This window comes from Chelmon rostratus, chromosome 17 (assembly GCF_017976325.1).
Source record: "Chelmon rostratus isolate fCheRos1 chromosome 17, fCheRos1.pri, whole genome shotgun sequence".
Classification (NCBI taxonomy): Eukaryota; Metazoa; Chordata; class Actinopteri; order Chaetodontiformes; family Chaetodontidae; genus Chelmon; species Chelmon rostratus.
Genome location: NC_055674.1, coordinates 14,338,598 through 14,364,779, shown reverse-complemented (window position 1 = coordinate 14,364,779; position 26,182 = coordinate 14,338,598). Strand labels below are relative to the sequence as shown.

Sequence of the window (26,182 nt, the reverse complement as noted above, 5' to 3'; positions counted from 1 at the left end):
CACATTTTCTGAATTCATGAACATGTCGGGGGCCAGATAGAAAGCTTCAGTGGGTTGGATGTGGCCCACGGGCCCCAGGTTGATGATCACTGATGTAGAGGATGAACATGAGTGGACCAGGCAGGAAAAAATGGTGGGGGGATGCAGTTGTTAATGTTGATGAACTGCTGATTTTCTGTCAGATTTGACTAAAGACAGGAGAGAGCAGCACAGGTGATGTTGAGGGACGATTCAAGTTGCTGATAAATTCACTTCTGCTTCTTTGAAAGAAATATGACAGGGACCTTAATACAAGGCATTTTACAAAATTTGGATAAAAACATGTCAGACTGGCCTCAAATGTGCTGCTTAAAGAAAAATGTAAAATGAGCATTCACATTAAATGCACTCATTGATCCATGAACTATACCTGATCATTCATGAGAGTCCCAGAGGGGCTGGACCCAAACCCTGGTGACACTGGGCATGAGGCATTTGACATCTGAGCTTTAAATGCTCGTCATCTGACAAGACATGAAGCCTCTGAAAGTCAGTTTATTTCCATAAAATCTTCACTGATAAATATAGAACTGTTTATTATCTGGATCATAACTGCATTAGTCAGTGAATCAGGAGTCTTTAGCCAACTGCATGGTGTCAAACCACAGAAAATGGTGCTTTCAAGAACAATCTAAAGTGTGTTTGTGAGAGATTCAAGTGTCACCTTCTGTTTGTGAGATGAAGAGAAAAAGCTGAACATTTCATATTCATTCTGATTCAAACAGACTTTAGACCAAAAATGCCACACTTAGGTAGACAAAGCACAGGAGACAGGGCGCAAGTTACCAGTCTTTAATGAACACTGAATCTAGCAACAACAGGCAGGGTAAGTGAATCTCCAGAGTAATGGTGAGGCTTGAGGGCAGGAGGCCAAACAGGGGGAGATCCAATCCTTTTCCCAAAACAGAGACAAACAGGGCATGGAGGCAAACAGGAAGGAGCAAGCACCTGAGCACAAAAACACAGGAGTCAGGAAGGCAGGCAAGCAGACAAGAAAAAGAGGTCTCAAAAGATGCTTCAGCTTGGTCAAGGTCTCATAGGTACCACATGTAGAAACTGACAAACCAACGAATATTGATTGAGGAACCAGTGCTTATATGCTGTTGCAGTAGGTGGGTCTTGATTGCCTGATAACGCACAGCTGCGCTCAGGTGAAGAGGCAGAGCCCCACCTGTAGCCACACCCTGCAAGGGAACAGAGACACTTGAAAGACAGGAGACAAAAAGATAAGGAAAAACATAGATCTCCACAGAAACAGAACTAAATCAATCATTGGACAACAGCAAAATAAAATCAGTGCTCAGGTGAGATTATTATCGACAAGTTATTTACATCCTCTGTCTCTGTGGTGAAGCTGAGCAAAGTTTATTGGTCATGTGGGTGCAGCAGATCTGATGCTGCTGTCTGTGCACAACTAGTAAAGAAGTGAACTTTGCTGCATCTGGATGGTCTTTGACTGTGTGTTGTTATTTGGCTGCTGTGTTAATGTTGATGAACAAGTTACTCAGTTTGAGAATTGTTAGAAATGTTTAAAGTCTGCCTGACCTGGATGGTCGCTTCGTACTCATGAAACATTTATTAAGATGAGACAGACATGTGATGTTCAAGTTAAATTCAGTTTTCTCCTCCCTGTGAGGAGGAGTCAATACAAAAGTCAGATGTCTTCTACCTCTACTTATCTGTCTGCAGAGAGGAGGACAGAGAACAGTGGACACACAGTTGAACATGATGGACTATAGGACAGGACTGCTGCTGTTAACTATCTGCTGGGCAGGTGAAGATCTACACTCATCTTCATCTAATAGAGCTTTTATATGTGTCATCAGCTGATTTCACTTGATGTCTTTTCTCCTCTTGACAGGTGTTGATGGTCAGACTCTGACACAATCTGAACCAGTGGTTAAAAGGCCTGGAGAATCTCACAGATTGACCTGTACAGCCTCTGGATTCACATTCAGTGACCACTGGATGCACTGGATCAGACAGGCTCCTGGAAAAGGACTGGAGTGGGTTGCTGCTATCAGATATGATAGTGGCAGCATCTACTACTCTGAGTCAGTGAAAGGCCGGTTTACCATCTCCAGAGACAACAGCAGACAGCAGCTGTATCTGCAGATGAACAGTCTGAGGACTGAAGATTCTGCTGTTTATTATTGTGCTCGAGACTCACAGTGACTGGAGTTGGTTGAGCAGCTGTACAAAAACCTGCAGTCCTCATCTTTCAGGCTGGTGGAGCCTCAGCATGAAGTGTTATTTTAAATATGTGTTTTATATTTCATATTGATTTTGAAAGTTTCTGCTCACAAATACTTTTACTGAGCATTAAACACATTCAAGAGACATTAAAGGTTGACAAATACTACATATTTCTACAGGTATGTATGTATTGACAGGTGCTGTACTTGGACATCGTTAGTGAAAAGATCACACTGTAGCTCTGGACTAATTACACTGTTCATTGTTGGCTGTAAACTAAAGCTTTATGAAAATGTAATGAGTGTCAACACTTGTTATATTACTGCTCTTGCACTGTACTACACGAAACTATACTTATATCTTAAATTACAGATATATTTGTAATACTAAATCAATCAATCCATCATCACTTGTTCATAAAAGAGCCAAAAACAGCACAACAATCTTTTTGCTGCATCATTATGTCATGACCCGTGCTGTGCTCGCCAGTTTTTTGTTGAAGAAGTTGAAGATTGAAGATGTGTTGTCATAGTCTGGTTTTGTTCATGCCCTGTTTTATTTTGAAGGTTCAAGTTATGTTTCTTTGTTTGCTTTACTTCCTGTGTTTGCCTGCCCTTGTGATTGTCTCATCGTTTTCACCTGTGTGTCATTAGTTGTCCTCACTTGTCTATTTCAGTCCGTGCCTCCCCCCAACCCCCCCTTTGTCAGGTTATTGTCTCCGCCATAGTCCCAGTAGTAAGTGTTTTCCTTTGTGTTGTCTTTGTTCATGTCTGTGCCATGTTTCATCTAAGTGTTGTCTAAGTTCCTTAGCCATGTTCTGCTCATGAAAGTGTTTTCATGAGCAGTTCAATCAATATATTAAGAATAAAAAGTCAGATGTCTTCCACCTTTACTAATCTGACTGCAGAGAGGATGATAAACCTTTTAGTTTTCACTTCAACTGTTTTCAACAAGCCAACAGAGTTTGTCTGACTGGACAATTTGTTTTTATTGGATGAAAACATGTTTATTCATGGCCTCCATGAACTGAGGGGTTACATTATTTCACTGTTTTGAAAGCTTCATTAATATTCTCAACAGTCTTCTTCACTTTTATTGAGGTTTTCTTTCCAGTCAAATCCAGTTCCACAGTGTGAGGAGGAGTCAATGCAAAAGTCAGATGTCTTCCAGGTTGACCTGTACAGCCTCTGGATTCACATTCAGCAGCAACTATGTGCACTGGATCAGACAGGCTCCTGGAAAAGGACTGGAGTAGGTTTCCAGGATTAGCAGTGGCAGCAGCACTTACTACTCTGAGTCAGTGAAAGGCCGGTTTACCATCTCCAGAGACAACAGCAGACAGCAGCTGTATCTGCAGATGAACAGTCTGAAGACTGAAGACTCTGCTGTTTATTATTGTGCTCGAGACTCACAGTGACTGGAGTTGGTTGAGCAGCTGTACAAAAACCTTCAGTCTTCGTCTTTACTGAGCTGATTGTAATGGGAAAGAAATAACTTATATTCTGGCTTTTGCTCTTTTCAATTCAATCATAAAAACGAATGATGAAAGTATCATCATGCAACAACAATGACAATCTAACATGTCATTAAGTTTCATGATGACCTCCTCACAAAATAGCCAATGACATCAAAACAATCTGCTGAAATCATTCTCCTGGTATGAGTCAAAGAAATACTACAAATACATATTATTTGGTCTCTAAAGTCAGTCACAATCGTCTAAAATAATGTCACAGTTCCTCTGATGAACACTAGATGGCAGTCAGTGTCAAGTTTCTCTCTGTCACCAGGAGACTCTCATATCTGCTCATCTCATTGATCTGAACTGACTGACACTCAAACTCTGGACTGGACTCCAGTTTTATACTCCCTATACACCCTTTGTGAACTCTCTTCACCACAACACCAACAGAACATTTGAAGTGTCTTCTTGTGCTTGTGATGAAAGCTGAATGAATAAGTGATGCTGCAATAAGACAAATTGTCACCTCCTGGGCTCTTGAAAGAAAAACTAAACTGAAAAAAATTCAATCACAGCAGCTCTGCAAGTGAGTGAATGAATATTGAATGTGATGTAGGAGGTGCTGACAGTAAATCAACTCTGTCAGGAAAACAGCTCACATCATATTTAAAGTGTGTTTTCATGATTTGAAAACATGCTAAACACACTGGAAACATGGCTGATAGAAAGCTACATTCTTGGTGGTTGATCTTTTGTTTCCATGGCTGCACATCATCATTGTTATTGCAATGCTGATTTTAATCAATATGTTTTCCATCATCCATGATTCATGTTAATATTCATGTTAAGAATACTAATGATGATCCTCATTATTATTTGCAATTCTACAAGAATTGGCATCATGTTTTAATATTGAATTGTTGTCAATACAACACATTTAGACATTAATAGTTTCTAAGAACAGTCAACAGACTCTTCTATTGGCTCCAGTTAGAGCAACTTTGATGCTTTATATGTTTGATTCTATGCAAACTCAGTGAGCTTCCTTGTTACTCAGTTATAAAACCTTCACATCAGGCTGTCAGTGGAGTTCACAGCACGTCACTTTCAACATCAACCATGTTTTCTGTAGCTCTGCTGCTGCTGTTGGCAGCTGGATGTGAGTCTCTCTGGATCTGTCAAAGTCAACAGTTCTTCTTTTGCAGTTTAACTTGATCATTTGATCCAAAACATTGTCTTTTTTCAACAGGTGTGAAGTGTGAACAGGTGACACAGCCAGCCTCTGTGACTGTGCAGCCAGGTCAACGTCTGACCATCACCTGTCAGGGCTCTTATTCTGTTAGCAGCTACTTCACAGCTTGGATCAGACAGCCTGCAGGGAAACCACTGGAGTGGATTGGAAGCAAATATACTGGAGACTCACAGTACAAAGATTCACTGAAGAACAAGTTCAGTATCAACTTGGACTCTTCCAGCAACACAGTGACTCTAAATGGACAGAATGTGCAGCCTGAAGACACTGCTGTGTATTACTGTGCCAGAGAGTCACAGTGAGAGACCATAATAGGAGAGTCATAAAAAAACTACTTTCTCTATTTACCACCACTGGGAACATCCAGCTGTTTCTGTGTCACTTGTTGATTTTAATGATGATCATTTCATGATGTTTGAGCAAAATTCCTCTCAACAGGGTCTGTTAAATAAATACTCATCTTAAAGCTGTTATTTGCCACAATCACTCTGTTTGAATGTACAGTCAACTCACGTCACTGTAAACAGTGAATACATCCTGTTCGTAAATAAAGGCACATTTTAAGGTGGATGAAGAAATTAGTAAACATTGAGAAATTGTTCTTCTTATTGTTAATATTAGTGACCATGTCCCTGTAATACTTTCATGGAATAGAAGCAGTCTTCATAAACTCAACAACAGAGGGCACTTTAACACATCTCTTCTCCAAGACCCTGAGCTGAACAGTCTCATTACAACAGATTGAAATAAATGAATCCTCCAAAGTCATCAGCAACTCTTCTGTGGGAAACAGGGAAGCAGTTTTAAGAGGAATAATTTCAGCTTCTCTTCATAACAAAAGGAAGAAAGAGAACAAGAAGCTGAACTTGAACAAACAATCTAATAAATTGAAAACATGAATGCAGGTAACCCAACATGGAAACCCAGAACGAACTAAGAAAGAATACATTCCAAATAAATTCAGCTGTGAATAACTGAACTCAGGTCCTGATACATCGACTCCAGATGATCAGGAAACTCCATCACCTGAATGTCCCACCACTTCTCATCCACTGGGTACACAGCTTCCACAGCGACAGACCACAAACTGTTAAAGTGGGCAGCACAACATCCTCATCCTCCATCAGCAACACTGGAGCCCCACAAGGTTGTGTCCAGAGGTCCGTTTCACAAAGCAGGTTCAACAAACTCTGAGTGTAACCCTGAACTCTGAGTTGATCAACTCTGAGATAGGAAACTCTGAGTTTTCGATTCCACAACAGCAGATTTGAGTTAGTTTGATTAACTCAGAGTAGGTTCACCTCGAGTTAAGCGCGTGCACCGCAACTTTAAAAAGACAGCATCATGGAACCCCGATTTGAGGAGTCACCATGGCAACGGGGAAGTGGAAGGTTCACGCTGAAGTTCATCAGCCAGGTCCTGCTGAGCAGTGGTATGATGATGATGTAGGAAGAACTCCGCTGATACAAGCTTGAGTTGTAGAGACCTTTATTAACAAGCAGTATCAGATCAGATGCCGGCCATCCGAGAGAGCTTCAGGGTCAGATCAGAAGACTCTGCCCTTAACATACAGACAACACAATATATAGCATGACTGTTTATCTAACTCCACCCATACCTTTCCCTAGCTTAAAGACCAGATCATGCTCTGGGCATTGTCCCACTAAGGAATGTTCTCCTTTGTGACAATCTATGTCTACATCTAAAGTTAATAGTCCTAATAGCCCCCTAAACATTACTACCTCTGGTTTATCTTTTCTTTATCTGATCCTTCGTAGCCTCACATACCACAACTAAAAGTGGTCTCCATTCCAGACATCAGTTTACCCCTGATCATGCTTGATCTGACCATATACCTCAACGCCACTCGAATTGGACATTTTAATGCGCTCATACAGCGAGTATGAACACGTTTTTAGACGGAAGTCCAACACCGCTGCAGCTGCGAAGGAGAGGGAGATGGCGTGGGAGAACATTGCTGCTCGGGTCAATGCGTGAGTATAAATGTAGTCCTTTGAAATCACAATAATGTTACAGGTCAAAACTGCTTGAATTGTTGCCTCTTAATTTATTTCATTTAGGTGCAATTCCGCGGGGGAGAAGCGCACTTGGCAGCAGCTTAAAATGAAATATAAAAACATGGTTGAAACAGGTAAGACCTCGGCATGATCTCATGGAGGTAGCTACCTCATTTTGATCATGTTTTACATTGTAAAGTAAATATTAAGTGGCTCCCTTTCATTGTAAAATTGGTGATATTGTGTTCATATTATGTTTTGTTTTTTGTTAACGAATGAAATAAAATTTGAAAATGAAAAAAAGTGTTCTCATCTATATCATGTTATGTTAAATAATTAAGCCTATATTTAAACTAACACAGACTTTAACTCAGCTAACAGAAAGAAGGCAGATGCACGAAGAACGGGTGGTGGCCGAAAACCAACAACTGTCTGGAAAAGCAAGAACATCGTGGTCTGATAACTATCTCCCGACGAATATTTAATTCTCTGCGCAGTATCGCTGCACCTTCATCCACGGGATCATGATCAAAAGACGTTAACATGCCATGTTAACGAAAAAAGTCACCACCTACTGTGCCTAATAGACTTCCCACTGACTGATATTTTTAATGATTTTTTAAAAAACAGGCGGCAGAACTATGCCAAAACTCGTCTCCCGACTGAATGAATGAATGAGGAAGTGAAATACGATGTGTGGTTGAAAGAGGGCGGAGACACAGAGAAACTCGAGGTTCCTTGAGTAAAACCTGGTCCCGACCAGGTTAGGTTCATAGAGTCAGTTACTGCGGTAACTGACTCAGAGTTTAACTTACCTCTGTCTGTGAAACAGGCTTGAGTTACCCCTCTTTCTCTGGTTTGACTTACCTTCCTATGTGAAACAGAAAACTCAGAGTTTCCCTCATTTCAGGGTTAACATACTCGGAGTTTTCAGTAAACCTGCTTTGTGAAACGGACCTCTGAGTCCTTTTCTGTTTACCCTCCACACACTGTGTCAGCACCTCAGCCATCATCACATACCTGAAATACTCGGATGACACTGCTGTACTTGCACTACTCGGTTACCATGACTACACCTTCCATCTCACACAGTGGTGAACGGACAATCACCTGCAGTTAAATGTTTCCAAAACAAAAGAACTGGTCAACCTCAAGCCCCACCCATACCCCCATCAGCATCAATGCTGAGGTTGTTGAACTGGTGGAGAGCTTCAAATATCTTGGACTCACCCTGGAAAATAAACTGAGTTTTGACCAACACACCACTGACATCCATAAACGCTGCCAACAACGACTCTCCATCATCCTTAAACTCAGAGCACTTTCCGTTGCCCCCCATCTTCTGCTGCTACTCTACAAAAGCATAGTTCAGCCCATCCTCCTCTACTGCTCCCCCTGCTTCTTTAATATGCTGTCAACCCCCAACAAGTACAGACAAACACAGATCACACACAAGATCATGGGCCTGCTGACCCCCAACCTCCAAGACCTCATCAGCACAGCCACTGCAGACATAGCACCTGACCCCAGTCATCCCCTCAACCTACACTTTGTACTCCATCCATCCGGTCACCATTACAGGTCGCTGTTATGAAAAAAAGTAAAGTTCAGCAGGAGTTTTGTCCCCTTTGCCATAACAGAGCTGAATAGAAGATCCCAACGGAGTTTGTGTGTATGTGCATGTGAAGTTTGTGAATGTGCTCTTGGTGGGTGCATGTTGTTGTTCCCACAGAAGTATCTGTAAAGTTTGATGTATTTTTGTATTCTTGAGGCTGTACGGAAGGTGGAAAAAAATTTCCTTGGAAAGGACAAATAATTCGAAATCAAAATCTAGGCTTCGACATAAAATTTTCCACTGTGATAATAAATGTGGCATATGGCAAATCAAACTAAATAAAATTATGAAAAACCAATCATTACTCAGACGAGACAGACAAGTGACATTCAGGATGAATTCAGTTTTCTCCTCCCTGTGAGGAGGAGTCAATGCAAAAGTCAGATGTCTTCCACCTCTACTTATCTGACTGCAGAGAGGAGGACAGAGAGCAGTGGACACACAGTTGAACATGATGGACTATAGGACAGGACTGCTGCTGTTAACTATCTGCTGGGCAGGTGAAGATCTACACTCATCTTCATCTAATAGAGCTTTTATTTGTGTCATCAGCTGATTTCACTTGATGTCTTTTCTCCTCTTGACAGGTGTTGATGGTCAGACTCTGACACAATCTGAACCAGTGGTTAAAAGGCCTGGAGAATCTCACAGATTGACCTGTACAGCCTCTGGATTCACATTCAGCAGCCACACTATGCACTGGATCAGACAGGCTCCTGGAAAAGGACTGGAGTGGGTTGCTTATATCAATAGTGGTGGTGGCAGCACTTACTACTCTGAGTCAGTGAAAGGCCGGTTTACCATCTCCAGAGACAACAGCAGACAGCAGGTGTATCTGCAGATGAACAGTCTGAAGACTGAAGACTCTGCTGTTTATTATTGTGCTCGACAGCCACAGTGACTGGAGTTGGTTGAGCAGCTGTACAAAAACCTGCAGTCCTCATCTTTCAGGCTGGTGGAGCCCAAGAATTAAGTATTATTTTAACAGTATTTATATTGTGTTATTTATTCTCGGTAATGTTTATCCCTAAATGCTTATCTTATTTTATATTTAATATTTAGATCATTATATACATTTCAAATAATTATCTACATTCCTGCAAGCCATTTCTGAGCACAACAAACAACAATCTGTTTGCTGAAATTAAACTGCTACAAATACAAAACATTTCAACAAATGAAAACACAATAATGTCTGTAAATGATGTGGAATCTAAAGTGAGTCATAATACGAGAGTGAAAAATAATGTTGCAGTTTCCTGTATAAAACCACTAGAGGGCAGTCAGTGTCAAGTTTCTCTCTCCTCTGTTCTTAAAACAGACTATAAAGTTTGACTATAAGGTGTTTACCATCAGCAGCGAGTGCAGCTGCATCTGTCAGTGTCAGTTCATGTCAGCAGACAGGAAGTAGATCTCAAGATGAACAGCAGGAAGCCTGAAGGAGCTGCTGTTTATTCTCACAAACAAAGTCAATTTACTTGAATTCTACATATAGCTCTGGAAAAAAAAATAAGAGACCACTGCAGTTTTTTCTGAAATCACCATCTCTCTATGTATGACAGCCCTTTCATTCCAGTCTCTGTTGAATTTCAACACAAGCACACCTCATTCTGCATAATGAGGTACTCATTAGGTCATCACCTGAACTAAATCTTATTTAACAAGGAAAAGGATAAAAACCACTGCTGTGGTCATCACTATTCTTTTGCATAGAGCGAATTGGATTGCAGAACAGTGCTAGTCATACCTCAAATGTAATTGCAATCAAAAAATAACAATTGACCATGCCAAACGAGTTGAAGAGAAAAGTTTTGAGTGAGGAAAAGAGGTTAAATTCTGGCTTTACTGGCAGAGGGATACAGTGAGCGTCTGGTTGCTTCCATCCTTAAAATTTCTACAACCGCAGTTAATCAGAACAAGGTCAAGCAGGAGACATTGAGGACAGCAAAGCTACAGACCGGCAGAGGCTGAAAACAACTCTCCACCGACCGGGATGGCCGTCAACTCATTCAAATGTCACTAAGCAACCATAGGATGACATCAAGTGACCTACAGAAAGAATGGCAAATGGCAGCTGGGGTGAAGTGCATGCAGAGCACGGTTTGAAACAGGCTCCTGGGGGCAGGGCTCAAGTCGTGTAAAGCTAGAAAAAAGCCCTTCAGCAATGAGGATCATAATATGAGAGTGAAAAATAATGTTGCTTTTTCTCGTATAAAACCACTAGAGGGCAGTCAGTGTCAAGTTTCTCTCTCCTCTGTTACTAAAATAGACTATAAATTTTGACTATAAGTTTTTACCATCAGCAGTGAGTGCAGCTGCATCTGTCAGTGTCAGTTCATGTCAGCAGGAACAGAAGAAGACAATAACGCTAGATTCACCTATACTGTTAATGTTAATTGCTAGCTACCAATACTAACTGCTAAGATACTATCATACTCTCACTGCTTTAGCTATTGTTAGCTGCTACAATGCTACCACAGGCCTAGATGCCACATGTAACTGCCGATTGCCACACTACCGTCATCTACACCTGCCTCTCACCAACTGCACCAAAAAAGCGGGGTGGGAATACAAACCCTGGTTCGGGTAGGGGGTAGAAAGAGGTAGAGTCAAAAGATGAAAGTAGGGATTGGATACAGACCCTTGTTCGGGTAGGGGGTGGAAAATTTAGAGGGTGCTGAAGGTGGAGGCCTAAACCACAGACTAGATTTAACAGCCTCTTCTAACATTCCTTCAAGAAGCAACAAACCCTACCATTTCCTTCATAAAGCAAACAAAGCAGGAAAATGTTGTGTCCGAGTGAAAGGTCACGCATACACATAAGGAGGCGGAGAGTGAAGTGCTGAACATTATAAAAGAGTATTTATTGATCACTGTATCTCGTAGAGTAACATGACGCTGTACATATCTGGTCCTTGCAGAAGAGAGTGAAATGGGGGCGCTCTATCCTTATATAGCGCCCGCCTGAACACAAGGCATTATGGGAAGGGAAGTTTTTAATATTCATACACAACATTCCTCCCCGGAAACCTTTAACCTCATTAATTTCTGTTAAAACAAAACAATAGTGTTTCCTTACACTTACAAATCATGGTCAGTCCATCTGAACCCATAACAAAAAAAACATCTGTATCTTTTACAGAGTAACCTCATGAAATCATTAGATTTCAACATTAACACATTACATTTTAACACTGTATGTTAAACGTTCAGGAGCACGCCTGATTCTCTGTGGTCGTGAACTGACTGGTTCATCCTCAATTTCATTTAAATCATCTCCTTCCAATACAATCAATTCATCTCCTTCCAATACAATCAATTCATCTCCTTCCAGTTCAAGACTGGGTACAATCTCTGTTTCAGGAGGATCACACAATTGTTCGGCCATTCACCAGAAATCTTACTAGCAATCAGTTGATCAATGTGCTTTTTGCTTATTTGTCCATCTATGTTAACCATGTAAGTAAGAGGACCCAGCACTTGTTCAATTACACCATGTTTCCATTTCTTTCCTTCTCCTCCCCGGAAATTCTTAACCAGCACCCTTTGATTTGGCTGTAAGACTCTCACACGAGTTTGTTCATTTTTCACTTTTTCTTGTTTTTCTTGCATTTGCACAGAAAACTTTGGTGTCACTTGTGACAACCTGGTTCTGACATTTCTTTTTAGAAACAACTGAGTTGGTGTTTTTCCTGTAGAGGAGCATGGGGTGTTTCGGTAACTGAATAGAAAGCTATCTATACAGTGTTGCAATGATCGTCCAGAATCTTTCTGTTTATCCAGTGACTGTTTAAATGTTTGGACCAACCTCTCAGCTAATCCATTGGAGGCTGGATTGTATGGAGCTGATTTGATATGTTTCACTCCATTGGCTTCCAAAAATGTTTCGAACTCTTTTGAAACCAACTGTGGGCCATTATCTGAAACAACCACTTGGGGGAGCCCATACGCTGCAAATAGACTCCTCATAGCTTCAACAGTAGCTGTAGCTGTGGTACTTGTCATTAATTTCACCTCTGGCCAACGTGAATATGCATCACTAACCAATAAAAATTGGTGTTTACCTTTTTCTGCGAAATCTATGTGAATTCGCTCCCATGGCAGCTCTGGCCATTTCCATGGGTGCACTGGTGCTTTGTTAGGTGCATGCCTATTGTTCTGGCAAGTAGGGCAGCTTTCTACCATGGCTTCAATTTCAATATCCAGGCTTGGCCACCAAAAATGGCTCCTAGCTAAAGCCTTTGTCCTAACAATGCCCAAATGTTCTTCATGTAGTTCTTTCAACATTTTAGGTCTCAATGCGGTAGGTATTATTACTCTTAACCCCCACAAAACACAATCTGCTTCCACGGTAAGTTCATTACGTCTGTTCCAGTATGGTTTTAAGTCACCTTCACTCACATGTTTTGGCCATCCAGTTTGTGTAAGATGTCTCACCTTGGTAAGTATTTTGTCTTTGTCTGTCTCTTTCTGTATGTCTTTTGCTGACACAGGGATAGATTCTAGCCACGACACTCTGAATTCTGGGTTGCTCTGAGGCGCTTCTTTCTGTAGCGGTAATCGGGATAACCCATCTGCATTGGCGTGTTGTAAAGACGCTTTGTAGACTATGTCATACTGATAAGCTGACAACAATCAAGCCCATCTCTGAAGACGCGCAGCAGCTAATGCTGGTACTCCTGTCGTTGGTCCCAGTATTTTTACAAGTGGCTTATGGTCCGTGACCAATACAAATTTCCGGCCATAGAGATAATCTCTGAATTTTTGTACACCAAAAATGATGCCTAACGCTTCCTTCTCAATTTGTGAGTAATTCAGCTCTGTTTTACTCAGGGTACGTGACGCGAACGCTATTGGTCGTTCACTACCGTCTGTCATTTGGTGTGATATCACAGCTCCTAACCCATATGCACTTGCATCACAAGCCAGTAAGATCGGCAACTGTGGATCGAAATGTGTGAGAACACTAGAAGACACCAGCTGTGATTTCGTCTTCTCAAACGCGGCTTGACATTGGGTGGACCAGTTCCACTGACTGTCCTTCTGTAGTAACACTGTCATTGGTTTGATAATGGTTGAGAGATTTTCCATAAATTTCCCATAATAAGTCAGTAAGGCTAAAAAAGCCCTAAGCTCTGTGACATTTTTCGGAGCTGAAGCGTTGACTATTGCTTCAACTCTCTCGGTTACAGGGTGTAACCCTTCACAGTCAATTTTGTGCCCCAAGTAGGTTACACTTGGCTGGCTGAAGCTACATTTGTCTCTGTTCACCCGTATGCCTCTGTCTTGTAAGCGCTGTAACACCAGATCGACATTTTTCCAGTGTTCTGCCTCAGTTGATCCCGTGATCAATATGTCGTCAAGGTAGCATACAACCTTAGGTAAACCCTGAAGCACCTGATCCATAATACGTTGGAATATTGCCGGGGAACTAGCTATTCCATAGGGTAACCTGTTCATTTGGTAAAGCCCCTTTGGTGTATTTATGGTCAAGTATTTCTTGGAGTCTTCATCTACCTCCACCTGCTGGTAAGCTTGGGTAAGATCTAGCTTGGTGAAATATTTTCCACCAGCTAATTTGGCAAACAGATCCTGTGTTTTAGGAAGAGGGTATTTGTCTACCTCTAACCATGGATTTACGGTTACCTTGTAGTCACCACAAATTCTGACTTCACCATTTGTTTTTGGTATGCTCACAATTGGAGTTGCCCATTCACTATACTCCACTGGAGTGTAAACTCCCAATTCCTGCTGTTTGTCTAACTCTTTATCCACTGCTGCAGTCAGTGCATAAGGCACTGTTCTAGCCTTGCAGAATTTTGGATTGGCATTTTCCATCACTCTAAGTTTTGCTTTTACACCTGAAATGACCCCACGGTCTGCATTGAACACAGTAGAGTATTTCTCATACATCTCTGATAGAGGATCAGTAACTGGTAAGTGATTCACTCTAGACCAGTCTAAGCGCAGGTGCTGCATCCAATTTCTGCCCATTAGTGTTGGACCACTCCCCTTTGCCACTAAGAGTGTCAGCTGTTTTGTTTGCTCACCACACTGTACTTTCACTTGGATTTGACCCATAAGCACAATTGGCTCTGAGGAGTACGTTTTAAGACGCACCTCACATGGTTGCAGTTTACACTTTTTAAACCGCTTTGTGTACAGCTTTTCAGATATTACACTCATTGCTGCACCTGTGTCCACTTCCATCTTAATTTTGACACCATTGCATCTCACCATAACCATATATGGCTTCACATACTCACTGTCACCTTTCAATGTAAATAGTTCAAAGTCTTTTGAGACCCCTGCTACTTCAGTGTCTGTACAATTCTCTGCGTCTGGAGGCTGTCCTGGCGCGTATGCGGCTCCCTCGGGAGGCGATGCTGGCCGTTGGCTCTGCCCATCACCTGTCCCCTTGTCCGGTGGCTCTCTCAGGACGGTGTGGGTCTCTCGCTCGGCTGGGGCGCTCCTCGCTAACGCTCGCTGACCACCGCCTTGCTTGCCGGATTCCTTCGTTCTGCAGGCTCGCTCCAGATGTCCTTTCTTGTTGCACGCTCTGCACTGGAAATCTTTGTATTTGCAGTTCGCAGGCGAATGCCCTTCTCTCTGGCAACGGTAGCACTGGTTGTTGTCACCGCCGCTGGCACTTGACTTTTGTTTCCTCTCAGAATCGTTTTGGCGCGCGTGAGGTTTTCCCTTGTTGTAGCTCACGCTGTCGGTTCGAAGCGGTGTTTGCTGAATTGTTTTCAGACTGCTCGTGGTGGACTCGAAATTGTGAACAATGTCCATGACTTTCGCCCACTTCAGCTTTTCTCCATAAGCGGCACTTAACAGCTTGCTTCGTAGCTCTTTGCTGCTAATTCCATAAACTAGCTGGTCTCTCAGCTGCTCATCCAATCTATCACCAAACTCACAGGTTGATGCAAGTCCTTTTAATGCAGCCACATATTCAGCCACAGTCTCTCCATTTTGTTGCTTTCGAACACGGAATGTGTAACGTTCACTTAACACATTTTTCTTCGGCACATAGAATTCTCTCAGTGCTTTTAACAAGTCCTCTAATGTGCAGTCAGACAGCTTTTTCGGTGCTAGTAAGTCTGTCAGTAATGAGAAAGTCTTTGCACCTACCACGGATAAGAAAACAGCCCGTTGTTTTCCTTGCGCAATTCCGTTGGCTTCCACAAACTGTGCAAATCTTTGCTCGTACGTCTTGAAACTTTCGTTGCTTTCATCGAAGCACAAGCCCGTCTCGCTGCTGTACACTGCCATCGTTGTGCTAGCTTCTTCTGCTAACGTCGCCGTCTGTGTAGCAACTTCCATCCGCTTCCAAAGTCGTGGTTAATTATTCCACACCTCGTCGCCAGTATGTTGTGTCCGAGTGAAAGGTCACGCATACACATAAGGAGGCGGAGAGTGAAGTGCTGAACATTATAAAAGAGTATTTATTGATCACTGTATCTCGTAGAGTAACATGACGCTGTACATATCTGGTCCTTGCAGAAGAGAGTGAAATGGGGGCGCTCTATCCTTATATAGCGCCCGCCTGAACACAAGGCATTATGGGAAGGGAAGTTTTTAATATTCATACACAACAGAAAACAAACCCTAACATTTCCTTCAAGAAGCCAACAAAACAGGAAAACAACCAAAAAGATCAAAAAACAAGCCAACTCTGTATCTTACAACGCAAACTCACCTGAACAGGCCGCATGGTCCCAAAGAGAGACTCTAGCTGGCCACACCCCCACCTTATCTAAACTTCCTCTTCCTGGTTCTCTTCCTATTGGCAGAGCGAGAAGATGGGGCGGGGAAAGCAGAGCAGAGGAGAGGTGTCTTGTTCAGACTTTAACCTCTTCTCCCGCCGGATTAGGCATGCATGCCCCCCCCCCCCCCTTTCCTCACTGTCCCTATTTCACCCCCCAACTACTATTTTTTCTCCTGATCCATATCCACTGACTAGACCTAGCAGCCTCATCTGACATCTCCCTCACTGTCTTCCTTAAATTTTGCCCATGCACTCCCAGCTCCCTCAACAGTGAAACAGCTGACCCTGCAACAAAACCTCTACACCCCACTTCAACCGGACAGACCCTGGTCTTCCATCCCCTCGGCTCAGATTCTGTCTTTAAATCTGCATACTTAGTCTTCTTCCTTTCATAAGCTGCCTCCACTGAATTTTCCCAAGGGACTGTTAACTCAATAAAAAACACAGTCTTTTTACTCATGGACCATAAGACAATGTCCGGCCTCAGATTACTATAAACTATTTCCTGGGGCACAACTAGCTTTCCTCTCAAGTCGACCTGCATTTGCCAATCATCAGCCCCTACCAGGCAGCCACCTACTTGCCTTCTCCCTGACTTAGCAGCTCTATTTTTCTCCCCCTCTCGAACAAACTGCACATCTAACCTCTCCTTTCTAGAACTTCCAGAATTCACCTGCTTCCTTCTCTCTTCAATGCCTGCGGCTAAGCTTCTCAGCACCTGATTATGCCGCCATGTATACCAGCCTTGTGATAAGCTAATTCTACAACCTGACAAAATGTGCTTTAAACTTGCTGTACCTGAGAAGAGTGGGCACAATTGATCGCCCTGTACCCAGAGACTTAGGTTCTGCGGGGTTGGCAACACATCGTATGTCGCCCCTATCAGAAATTTAATACGGCCTTCCTCCATATTCCACAGGTCCCTCCAAGTTTCCTCTTCTCAACACCTTCCCAATTCAACCATTGTCCCTGTTTTGTGACGTGTACTCTGAGGGAGACCCAAAAGCGGAAACAGAGAAAGTTTGCACAGTGTTTATTTTCACAAACAAAACGTAAGGGTGAAGGCGATGAGGCACGTGGTCCAAACAAACATAAAAAGGCTTCTGAGAGTGCTGGGCTGTGTGGGCGCAGGAGGCACTGGAAAACAAACAAAAGAGAAACAATGTAAGTCCACACGGAAAGTTCACAAGCGAGATCACAAAAGGTTTTACCACTAGAGAGACGTGAAGCCACCGGTACCACGGAACGACGTAGTATACTCTGGCGTCGAGGAGCGTCTCCGCAGAGTATAAATAGCAGTCCTGATTCGGAAGTGAATCCAGGTGTGACCAATCACTCCTCGACGCAGCAGGGGGGGAAGGGAGCCTCAGGAAATAAGGGAAAAGTTAGCGCACACAGACAGCAACACCGGAAGTGCCAAATAAAAATAAGAGCACCGGAAACACCAACCGTCACATGTTTGGCTTGACCAACTGCTTTTGCCCCCCTTAACAACTCCTCCTGCCTACGCACCTGTTCCACTACAAGCTTTGTTTTCTCCTTTAGACCTGCTTTATTCCACACTGGTTTGCCAGGGCCAAGCCCCAAGCCTCCCCGGCCAAATTCAACATTTCCTACTATTTCTGCATGCCTAAGAGCTGCCTCTGCCTCCTGCACTGCTGCCCTTGGGTTCCATTTCCTCCCCCCAGAAGGATTCGGAACCACATTGCTAACTATCATGTCCTTACTCCCAGAAAATAAAAGTTCTGTCCTAACCTTCGTGCATTTAAACTCCTCTGTTAGACTGGATACTGGCAGCTGAAGCATTCCTTTCCCATACAAAGCTACATTGCTTAAGCACCTGGGAGCACCCAACCATTTTCTAATATAAGAGCTAACTAGCCTTTCCATTCTCTCTCTTTCCTGGGAGCCCTGATTTATCTATTCTCTCCAGCCCTTCTGCAACATCCTTTCTAAATTGCACAACCTGTTCAACATCATTCAGGTCCACATTGTACCACCGTCCTAGACTCTTAACTGATTTCTCCCTAATTGTTGGGATTTCCTCCCCATCTATAGCAAACTTCCTATCACTTACTTTCCCTCTGTATATTGAAATACTCCTTGACTTGCTAGGCTTAATCTTCATACTAGCCCACTTGAGATTCTGATTGACTTTATCTAACAGCCTCCTTGTACATGGCACTGTTGAAGTTAGCAGTGTCATATCATCCATATAAGCCCTAATTGGTGGAAGACGCATTCCATTCTGCCGTCTCTCCCCACCTACGACCCACGTGGAAGCCCTAATAATTACCTCCATAGCCATTGTGAAAGCTAGCAGGGAAACTGTACATCCTGCCATAATACCAACCTCCAATCTTTGCCAGCCTGTTGTGAGCTCTGCGCTACTTGCACACAGTCTGATGTCTTGGAAATATGCTTTCACCAAGTTAACAACTATCTCCGCCACTTTAAAGTAGTCAAAGGAACTCCAAATACGGTTATGTGGCACTGACCCAAACACATTAGCCAGATCTAAAAATACAACATTCAAGTCTCTTTTCTCCCTCTTAGCTGTCTGAATCTGATGCCAAATCATGCTAGTATGCTCTAAGCATCCCGCAAATCCTGGTATTTTTGCACTGTCGTATCTATCATACCATTCCTTTCTAAGTAATTAGCCAGCCTCTGTGCTACGATACTAAAGAAAATCTTTCCCTCAACATTTAGGAGAGAAATCATCCGAAACTGGCTAAGGTCTGATGACTCCTTCTCCTTAGGGATGAAGACACCTCCTTCCCTGCGCCATGCTCTTGGAATACTTTGTTTCTCCCAAACTATACTCAGGTATCTCCATAGTGTCCTTAAGATGCCAGGTGCACTCTTATAGACACGGTAGGGGACTCCATTAGGCCCTGGGGCCGAAGAAGCCTTTGCACGCCTAACCACCTCCACAACACACTCTCCACCTAGGTGGGCTCACATCCATCTCCTGCTCCACTTCCCCTAATGGTGGCATGTCAGGTGGAAGACCTATGTTCCTATTCTCCTTTGAATCTGAATACGTCGACTTCAAATACTGTTCAATCTCTGATTTCGTTGCCTTAAGTTGCCCTCCTTTTTCTTGATTAAACAAGCCTTTCACAAAATTAAAGGGGTTCCTAAAAAATGCTGACCTTGCACGTTCCTTCTTCTTTCTCTTCTCCCTAAGGTGTTCTGCCCTTCTGAGTACTGCTAACCTGCTTCTCAGTTCCTCCTGCAACACCTTAATTCCCTCTCTTTCTTCTTCTGTCGCCTTCCTCCACTGCTTTCTTAACTGCCGCCTTTCCTTTACTAACTTCTCTATTTCTCTTTGCCGCCTAGTCTTGCCGACCTGCATCCTCTCGCCTTTCCTTTTGACAAGCACCCCAAATCTCTCTTGACCATAGGAGTAGATCACATCTCCAATTTTATCCAATTTCTCCACTACATCTCCTCTAAGCCTGCTTAATATGACTGATAAATCTCTATCAACTGCCTCCCACTCTTTGCTATCATTAGCCCTCGGACACCTAACTCTAGCTTTCTGCTCCATGCTTCTCTCCTTGGCTGGCCTGTTGACCTCAACACCAACTGCATCCCCTCTCCGTACCTCCTCCTCTCCAGGGATAGTGTTACTGATATCCTGCGAACTGTGGTTTTCTACCTGTCGCTGGACTTCATCCGACTGATTCGACTGACTTCTCAAGAAGTACTGGTCGATGCAGCCACTCTGCCCTTCCACCGCTAAACACTTCCTTCTTCCCTGATGAGTTCAAAGGCCTCGGATTGATGTTATTTTCTGCCAGCCACATGGGCAAACTTGAAGCTTCTTATCCTCTGCTGCACAACTTTTTCTCTCCTTAGTTGCCTTCACTGTCACCTGAGTACTGCTACCTCTGGCCCTAAGAGATGGGTCCGTGCCCCCATCCCTCATTGAGTCATGTATCCAAGGCATAGTCATATCCGTTATCCTGTTCGTTACCATGCAATCCACCTGTGAGTCATCTTCCACCCCTGCTCTCGCTGACTCTTGGGGTATTTTCCTTATATTGGTTGTAGCTAAGTCTGGTTGTAGCAAGGTTAAGGCTTGCCACTGCTGCCATGGGTTGCTAGCCCATACCAGCACCTGTGGGGTCTTTTCCCTCCTGTCAGCTGTCTTTCCAAGCAGTCACATGGTCTTTCCCTTGTTGTCAGCTGCTCTATTCACAACAGTCACTAGCCAAGCTAGTTGTGAGTTAATTTAAACACAAGATACTTGTGCTCAAAAAGAGGATTCATTCTCAGTGAAGAACCTTGGAGCTCTAATCTGCCTCTATACACGCCAAAGAGCAGTGATTCCTAACACGTCTCTGGGGGTCATCAGGTGGAAACCTCCCTTCAACAGTGTTTCGCATACTTAGTCCCACTACACCTCCAGGAGGTTAGGCAGTGCACTCCGGCGTCCCAGAGTCACCCCCCCTAGTGCCAGTTCACACTGCTCCTACACAATCCAAACAGCACCACCACGTTCAACTGACCCAGAGATGCTCCAGGTAGTGCTACCATTTAACTATTGCTAATGCTAATGCTAACCGCTAAGAAGAACAGAAGAAGACAATACAGTTCCGATGCTACCAGTTAGCTAATGTTACGTGCTAGTCAGTAAGAACAGGAAGTGAGCAAAGAAATCAATCAATAAATGCTGCAGTTCCAACAAAGCTGTGCTCATACGTTTGAAGTGAATCATGGATGTGATGTAGGCTGTGCTGACAGTAAATCAACTCTGTCAGGAAAACAGCTCACATCATATTTAAAGTGTGTTTTCATGATTTGAAAACCATTAGCAGTGAGTGCAGCTGCATCTGTCAGTGTCAGTTCATGTCAGCAGACAGGAAGTAGATCTCAAGATGAACAGCAGGAAGCCTGAAGGAGCTGCTGTTTATGCTACCAAACAAAATCAATTTACTTGAATTCTACAAATATTGTGGATGGAGACAAATACTTTATTTTTTTTCATTTGTTAAAAAAGTGCATTATTAAAGTAATCAAGGAATCATTTTTAAGTTTGAATTGCAGAGAAATATTGAGATAAGATGTGAAGAAAATATTTATAGTTTGATGCAATAAAACAGGCACCAAAGTTATTTATATCTGATTGTGAAGGAAATGTAGCTCCATCTCTCCATGGGCAGAAAGAAACCTGCTGCCTCCATGTGTTACAGTGTTTTAGGTTTTGTCACATTTTCATGAGAAAAATCACGCATTGTACTGATCAATAAATTCACGAAATCAGCTTTAAATAGTGAGCATGAGGAAGCGACCTGTGTGTGTTTGTGTGTGTGTGTGTGTGTGCGTGTGTGTGTGTGTGTGTGTGTGTGTGTCACAAATACACCATCAGCAACTCTTCAGGAGTGAATCGTGACACCTGTCATCAGACCATCAGTGTTCACACACAGACTGAACTTTCTTCATGCTTTCCCTGAAACAGATGAATATCAATCACTGGACTGCAGCAAAATAAAATCAGTGCTGAAGTGAAATCATTGCAGAGAAGCTATTTACATCCTCTGTCTCTGTGGTGTAGTCGAGCAATGTTTATACGTCATGTGGGTGCAGCAGATCTGATGCTGCTGTCTGTGCACAACTCGGAAAGGAATGAACCTTGCTGCTTCTGGCTGGTCTGTGACTGTGTGTTGTTATTTGGCTGCTGTGTTAATGTTGATGAACAAGTTGCCCAATTTGAGAATTGTTAGAAATGTTTAAAGTCTGACCAACTTGGATGGTCGCTTGTCGTCATGAAACATTTATTCAGCTGAGACAGACATGTGATGTTCAAGTTAAATTCAGTTTTCTCCTCCCTGTGAGGAGGAGTCAATGCAAAAGTCAGATGTCTTCCACCTCTACTTATCTGACTGCAGAGAGGAGGACAGAGAACAGTGGACACACAGTTGAACATGATGGACTATAGGACAGGACTGCTGCTGTTAACTATCTGCTGGGCAGGTGAAGATCTACACTCATCTTCATCTAAAAGAGCTTTTATTTGTGTCATCAGCTGATTTCACTTGATGTCTTTTCTCCTCTTGACAGGTGTTGATGGTCAGACTCTGACACAATCTGAACCAGTGGTTAAAAGGCCTGGAGAATCTCACAGATTGACCTGTACAGCCTCTGGATTCACACTCAGCAGCTACTGGATGCACTGGGTCAGACAGGCTCCTGGAAAAGGACTGGAGTGGGTTTCTGCTGATGGTGGTGGCAACAGCAAATACTACTCTGAGTCAGTGAAAGGCCGGTTTACCATCTCCAGAGACAACAGCAGACAGCAGGTGTATCTGCAGATGAACAGTCTGAAGACTGAAGACTCTGCTGTTTATTATTGTGCTCGATACTCACAGTGACTGGAGTTGGTTGATCAGCTGTACAAAAACCTGCAGTCCTCATCTTTACTGAGCTGACAGACCAAATATTGAACAATAAAGCAGCCAATGCAAGACATATTATTTATAATGTTCAAATTGTATATTTTAAGTTAGTAACATTTTATACCCATATTTTTTGTGTTATTTTATATTCTGTTTGCATGACATGTATATATTTAATATAATTAATTATAAATGACTGAATTTCTTTCTGAGTAAAAATCATCCAAAATATCAAAGACATTAAAAACACAATAAAGATCACTTGTTGATAAAAGAACAAAGACAGCACAACAATCTGTTTGCTGAAATCAAACTACTCCAAATATGAAACATTTCTACAAATGAAAACACAATAATGTCTGTAAATGATGTGGAATCTAAAGTGAGTCATAATATGAGAGTGAAAAATAATGTTGCAGGTTCTTGTATTAAATCACTAGAGGGCAGTCAGTGTCAAGTTTCTCTCTCCTCTGTCACGAAAACAGACTATAAAGTTTGGCTTTCAGGTGTTTACCATCAGCAGTGAGTGCAGCTGCATCTGTCAGTGTCAGTTCATGTCAGCAGACAGGAAGTAGATCTCAAGATGAACAGCAGGAAGTCTGAAGGAGCTGCTGTTTATTCTCACAAACAAAGTCTGCTTCTGGCTGGTCTGTGACTGAATGTCGTTATTTGGCTGCTGTGTTAATGTTGATGAACAAGTTACACAGTTTGAGAATTGTTAGAAATGTTTAAAGTCTGACCGACCTGGATGGTCGATTCTTTCTCATGAAACACTTATTCAGATGAGACAGACATGTGATCAAGTTCAAGTTGAATTCAGTTTTCTCCTCCCTGTGAGGAGGAGTCAATGCAAAATCAGAGGTCTTCCACCTCTACTTATCTGACTGCAGAGAGGAGGACAGAGAACAGTGGACACACAGTTGAACATGATGGACTATAGGACAGGACTGCTGCTGTTAACTATCTGCTGGGCAGGTGAAGATCTACACTCATCTTCATCTAATAGAGCTTTTATTTGTGTCATCAGCTGATTTCACTTGATGTCTTTTCTCCTCTTGACAGGTGTTGATGGTCAGACTCTGACACAATCTGAACCAGTGGTTAAAAGGCCTGGAGAATCTCACAGATTGACCTGTACAGGATCTGGATTCACATTCAGCAGCCACTCTATGAACTGGGTCAGACAGGCTCCTGGAAAAGGATTGGAGTGGGTTGCTGCTATTTATGATGATAGCTACATCTACGACTCTGAGTCAGTGAAAGGCCGGTTTACCATCTCCAGAGACAACAGCAGACAGCAGGTGTATCTGCAGATGAACAGTCTGAAGACTGAAGACTCTGCTGTTTATTATTGTGCTCGAGACTCACAGTGACTGGAGTTGGTTGAGCAGCTGTACAAAAACCTGCAGTCCTCATCTTTACTGAGTTGATCGTCGTGACAAAGAAAAAAATTTTTATTCTTACTTTTTTTTTTCAACAAAAAATTGAAAACTAATGATGAAAGTATCATCACCCAACAGCAATGACAATAAATATGTAATTAAATAGAAGCCTCATTATGACTTCATCACAAAATAGCCAATGACAGCAAAATAAGCTGTTGAAGTCATTCTCCAGGTATGAATTAAAGAAATACTACAAATACATATTTCCACCAAATTAATTTTTATGTTATTTCTTCTTTGAAGTGAGTCACAACCATGTCAAATAATATTGCAGTTCCTCTGATGAACACAAGAGGGCAGTCAGTGTCAAGTTTCTCTCTCCTCTGTCACTAAAACAGACGATAAAGTTTGACTATAAGGTGTTTACCATCAGCAGTGAGTGCAGCTGCATCTGTCAGTGTCAGTTCATGTCAGCAGACAGGAAGTAGATCTCAAGATGAACAGCAGGAAGCCTGAAGGAGCTGCTCCTCTCGAGTCTGCAAACACTGAAACCATTCAAAGCTTTTATGCAAAGCAGCAGCATCAGACTGAAGTTTTCAGACTTTTGACATGATCCTGGCTGCTGTCACTGTATTTCTCTCTGAAGCAAATACAGTCAGTAAGAACAGGAAGTGAGCAAATAAATGAATCAATAAATGCTGCAGATACAACAAAGCTGTGCTCATACGTTTGAAGTGAATCATGAATGTGATGTTGGAGGTGGTGACAGTAAATCAACTCTGTCAGGAAAACAGCTCACATCACATTTAAAGTGTGTTTTCATGATTTGAAAACATGCTAAACACACTGGAAACATGGCTGATAGAAAGCTACATTCTTGGTGGTTAATCCTTTTGTTTCTATGGCTGCACATCATCATTGTTATTTCAATGTTGATTTTAACCAATATGTTTTCCATCATCCATGATTCATGTTAATATTCACATTCAGAATACTATTAATGATCCTTGTTATTGTTTGCCATTCTACAAGAATTGGCATCATGTTTTAATATTGAATTGTTGTCAATACAACACATTTAGACATGAATAGTTTCTCAGAACAGTCAACAGACTCTTCTATTTGTTCCAGTTAGAGCAACATTGATGCTTCGTATGTTTGATTCTATGCAAACTCAGTGAGCTTCCTTGTTACTCAGCTATAAAACCTTCACATCAGGCTGTCAGTGGAGTTCACAGCACGTCACTTTCAACATCAACCATGTTTTCTGTAGCTCTGCTGCTGCTGTTGGCAGCTGGATGTGAGTCTCTCTGGATGTGTCAAAGTCCACAGTTCTTCTTTAGCAGTTTAACTTGATCGTTTGATCCAAAACATTGTCTTTTTTCAACAGGTGTGAAGTGTGAACAGGTGACACAGCCAGCCTCTGTGACTGTGCAGCCAGGTCAACGTCTGACCATCACCTGTCAGGTCTCTTATTCTGTTAGCAGCTACTACACAGCTTGGATCAGACAGCCTGCAGGGAAACCACTGGAGTGGATTAGTCTTGACACAGATGTCAAAGATTCACTGAAGAACAAGTTCAGTATCGACTTGGACTCTTCCAGCAACACAGTGACTCTAAATGGACAGAATGTGCAGCCTGAAGACACTGCTGTGTATTACTGTGCCAGAGAGTCACAGTGAGAGACCATAATAGGAGAGTCATACAAAAACTACTTCCTCTGTTTACCACCACTGGGAACATCCAGCTGTCTCTGTGTCACTTGTTGATTTTAATGATGATCATTTCATGATGTTTGAGCAAAATTTCTCTCAACAGAGTCTGTTAAATAAATACTCCTCTTAAAGCTGTTATTTGCCACAATCACTCTGTTTGAATGTACACTCAACTCACGTCACTGTAAACAGTGAATACATCCTGTTTGTAAATACAGGCAGATTTTAGGGTGGATGAAGAAATTAGTAAACATTGAGTAATTGTTCTTCTTATTGTTAATATTAGTGACCATGTCCCTGTTCTACCTTTTTGGAATAGAAGCA

At 42.5% G+C, this 26,182-nt stretch overlaps 4 gene segments (V, D, J or C); all 4 read left to right on the top strand.

The window, feature by feature from the left end:
- Positions 1 to 1,756: 1,756 nt before the first annotated feature.
- LOC121620431 lies at positions 1,757 to 11,513 on the top strand. The segment is given in 4 exon segments: positions 1,757 to 1,813; positions 1,901 to 1,991; positions 9,261 to 9,470; positions 11,504 to 11,513. Coding segments are annotated over 4 exon segments (360 nt in total).
- On the top strand, positions 4,789 to 5,251 carry LOC121620902. The segment is given in 2 exon segments: positions 4,789 to 4,856; positions 4,947 to 5,251. Coding segments are annotated over 2 exon segments (345 nt in total).
- A 10,765-nt stretch (positions 11,514 to 22,278) lies between the features above and the next one.
- Positions 22,279 to 22,721, top strand: LOC121620900 (the record flags this gene model as incomplete). The annotated part of the segment is given in 2 exon segments: positions 22,279 to 22,335; positions 22,423 to 22,721. Coding segments are annotated over 2 exon segments (348 nt in total), but the record flags the coding sequence as incomplete, so codon positions are not given.
- A 2,653-nt stretch (positions 22,722 to 25,374) lies between these two features.
- Positions 25,375 to 25,835, top strand: LOC121620904. The segment is given in 2 exon segments: positions 25,375 to 25,442; positions 25,533 to 25,835. Coding segments are annotated over 2 exon segments (333 nt in total).
- Positions 25,836 to 26,182: the final 347 nt, after the last annotated feature.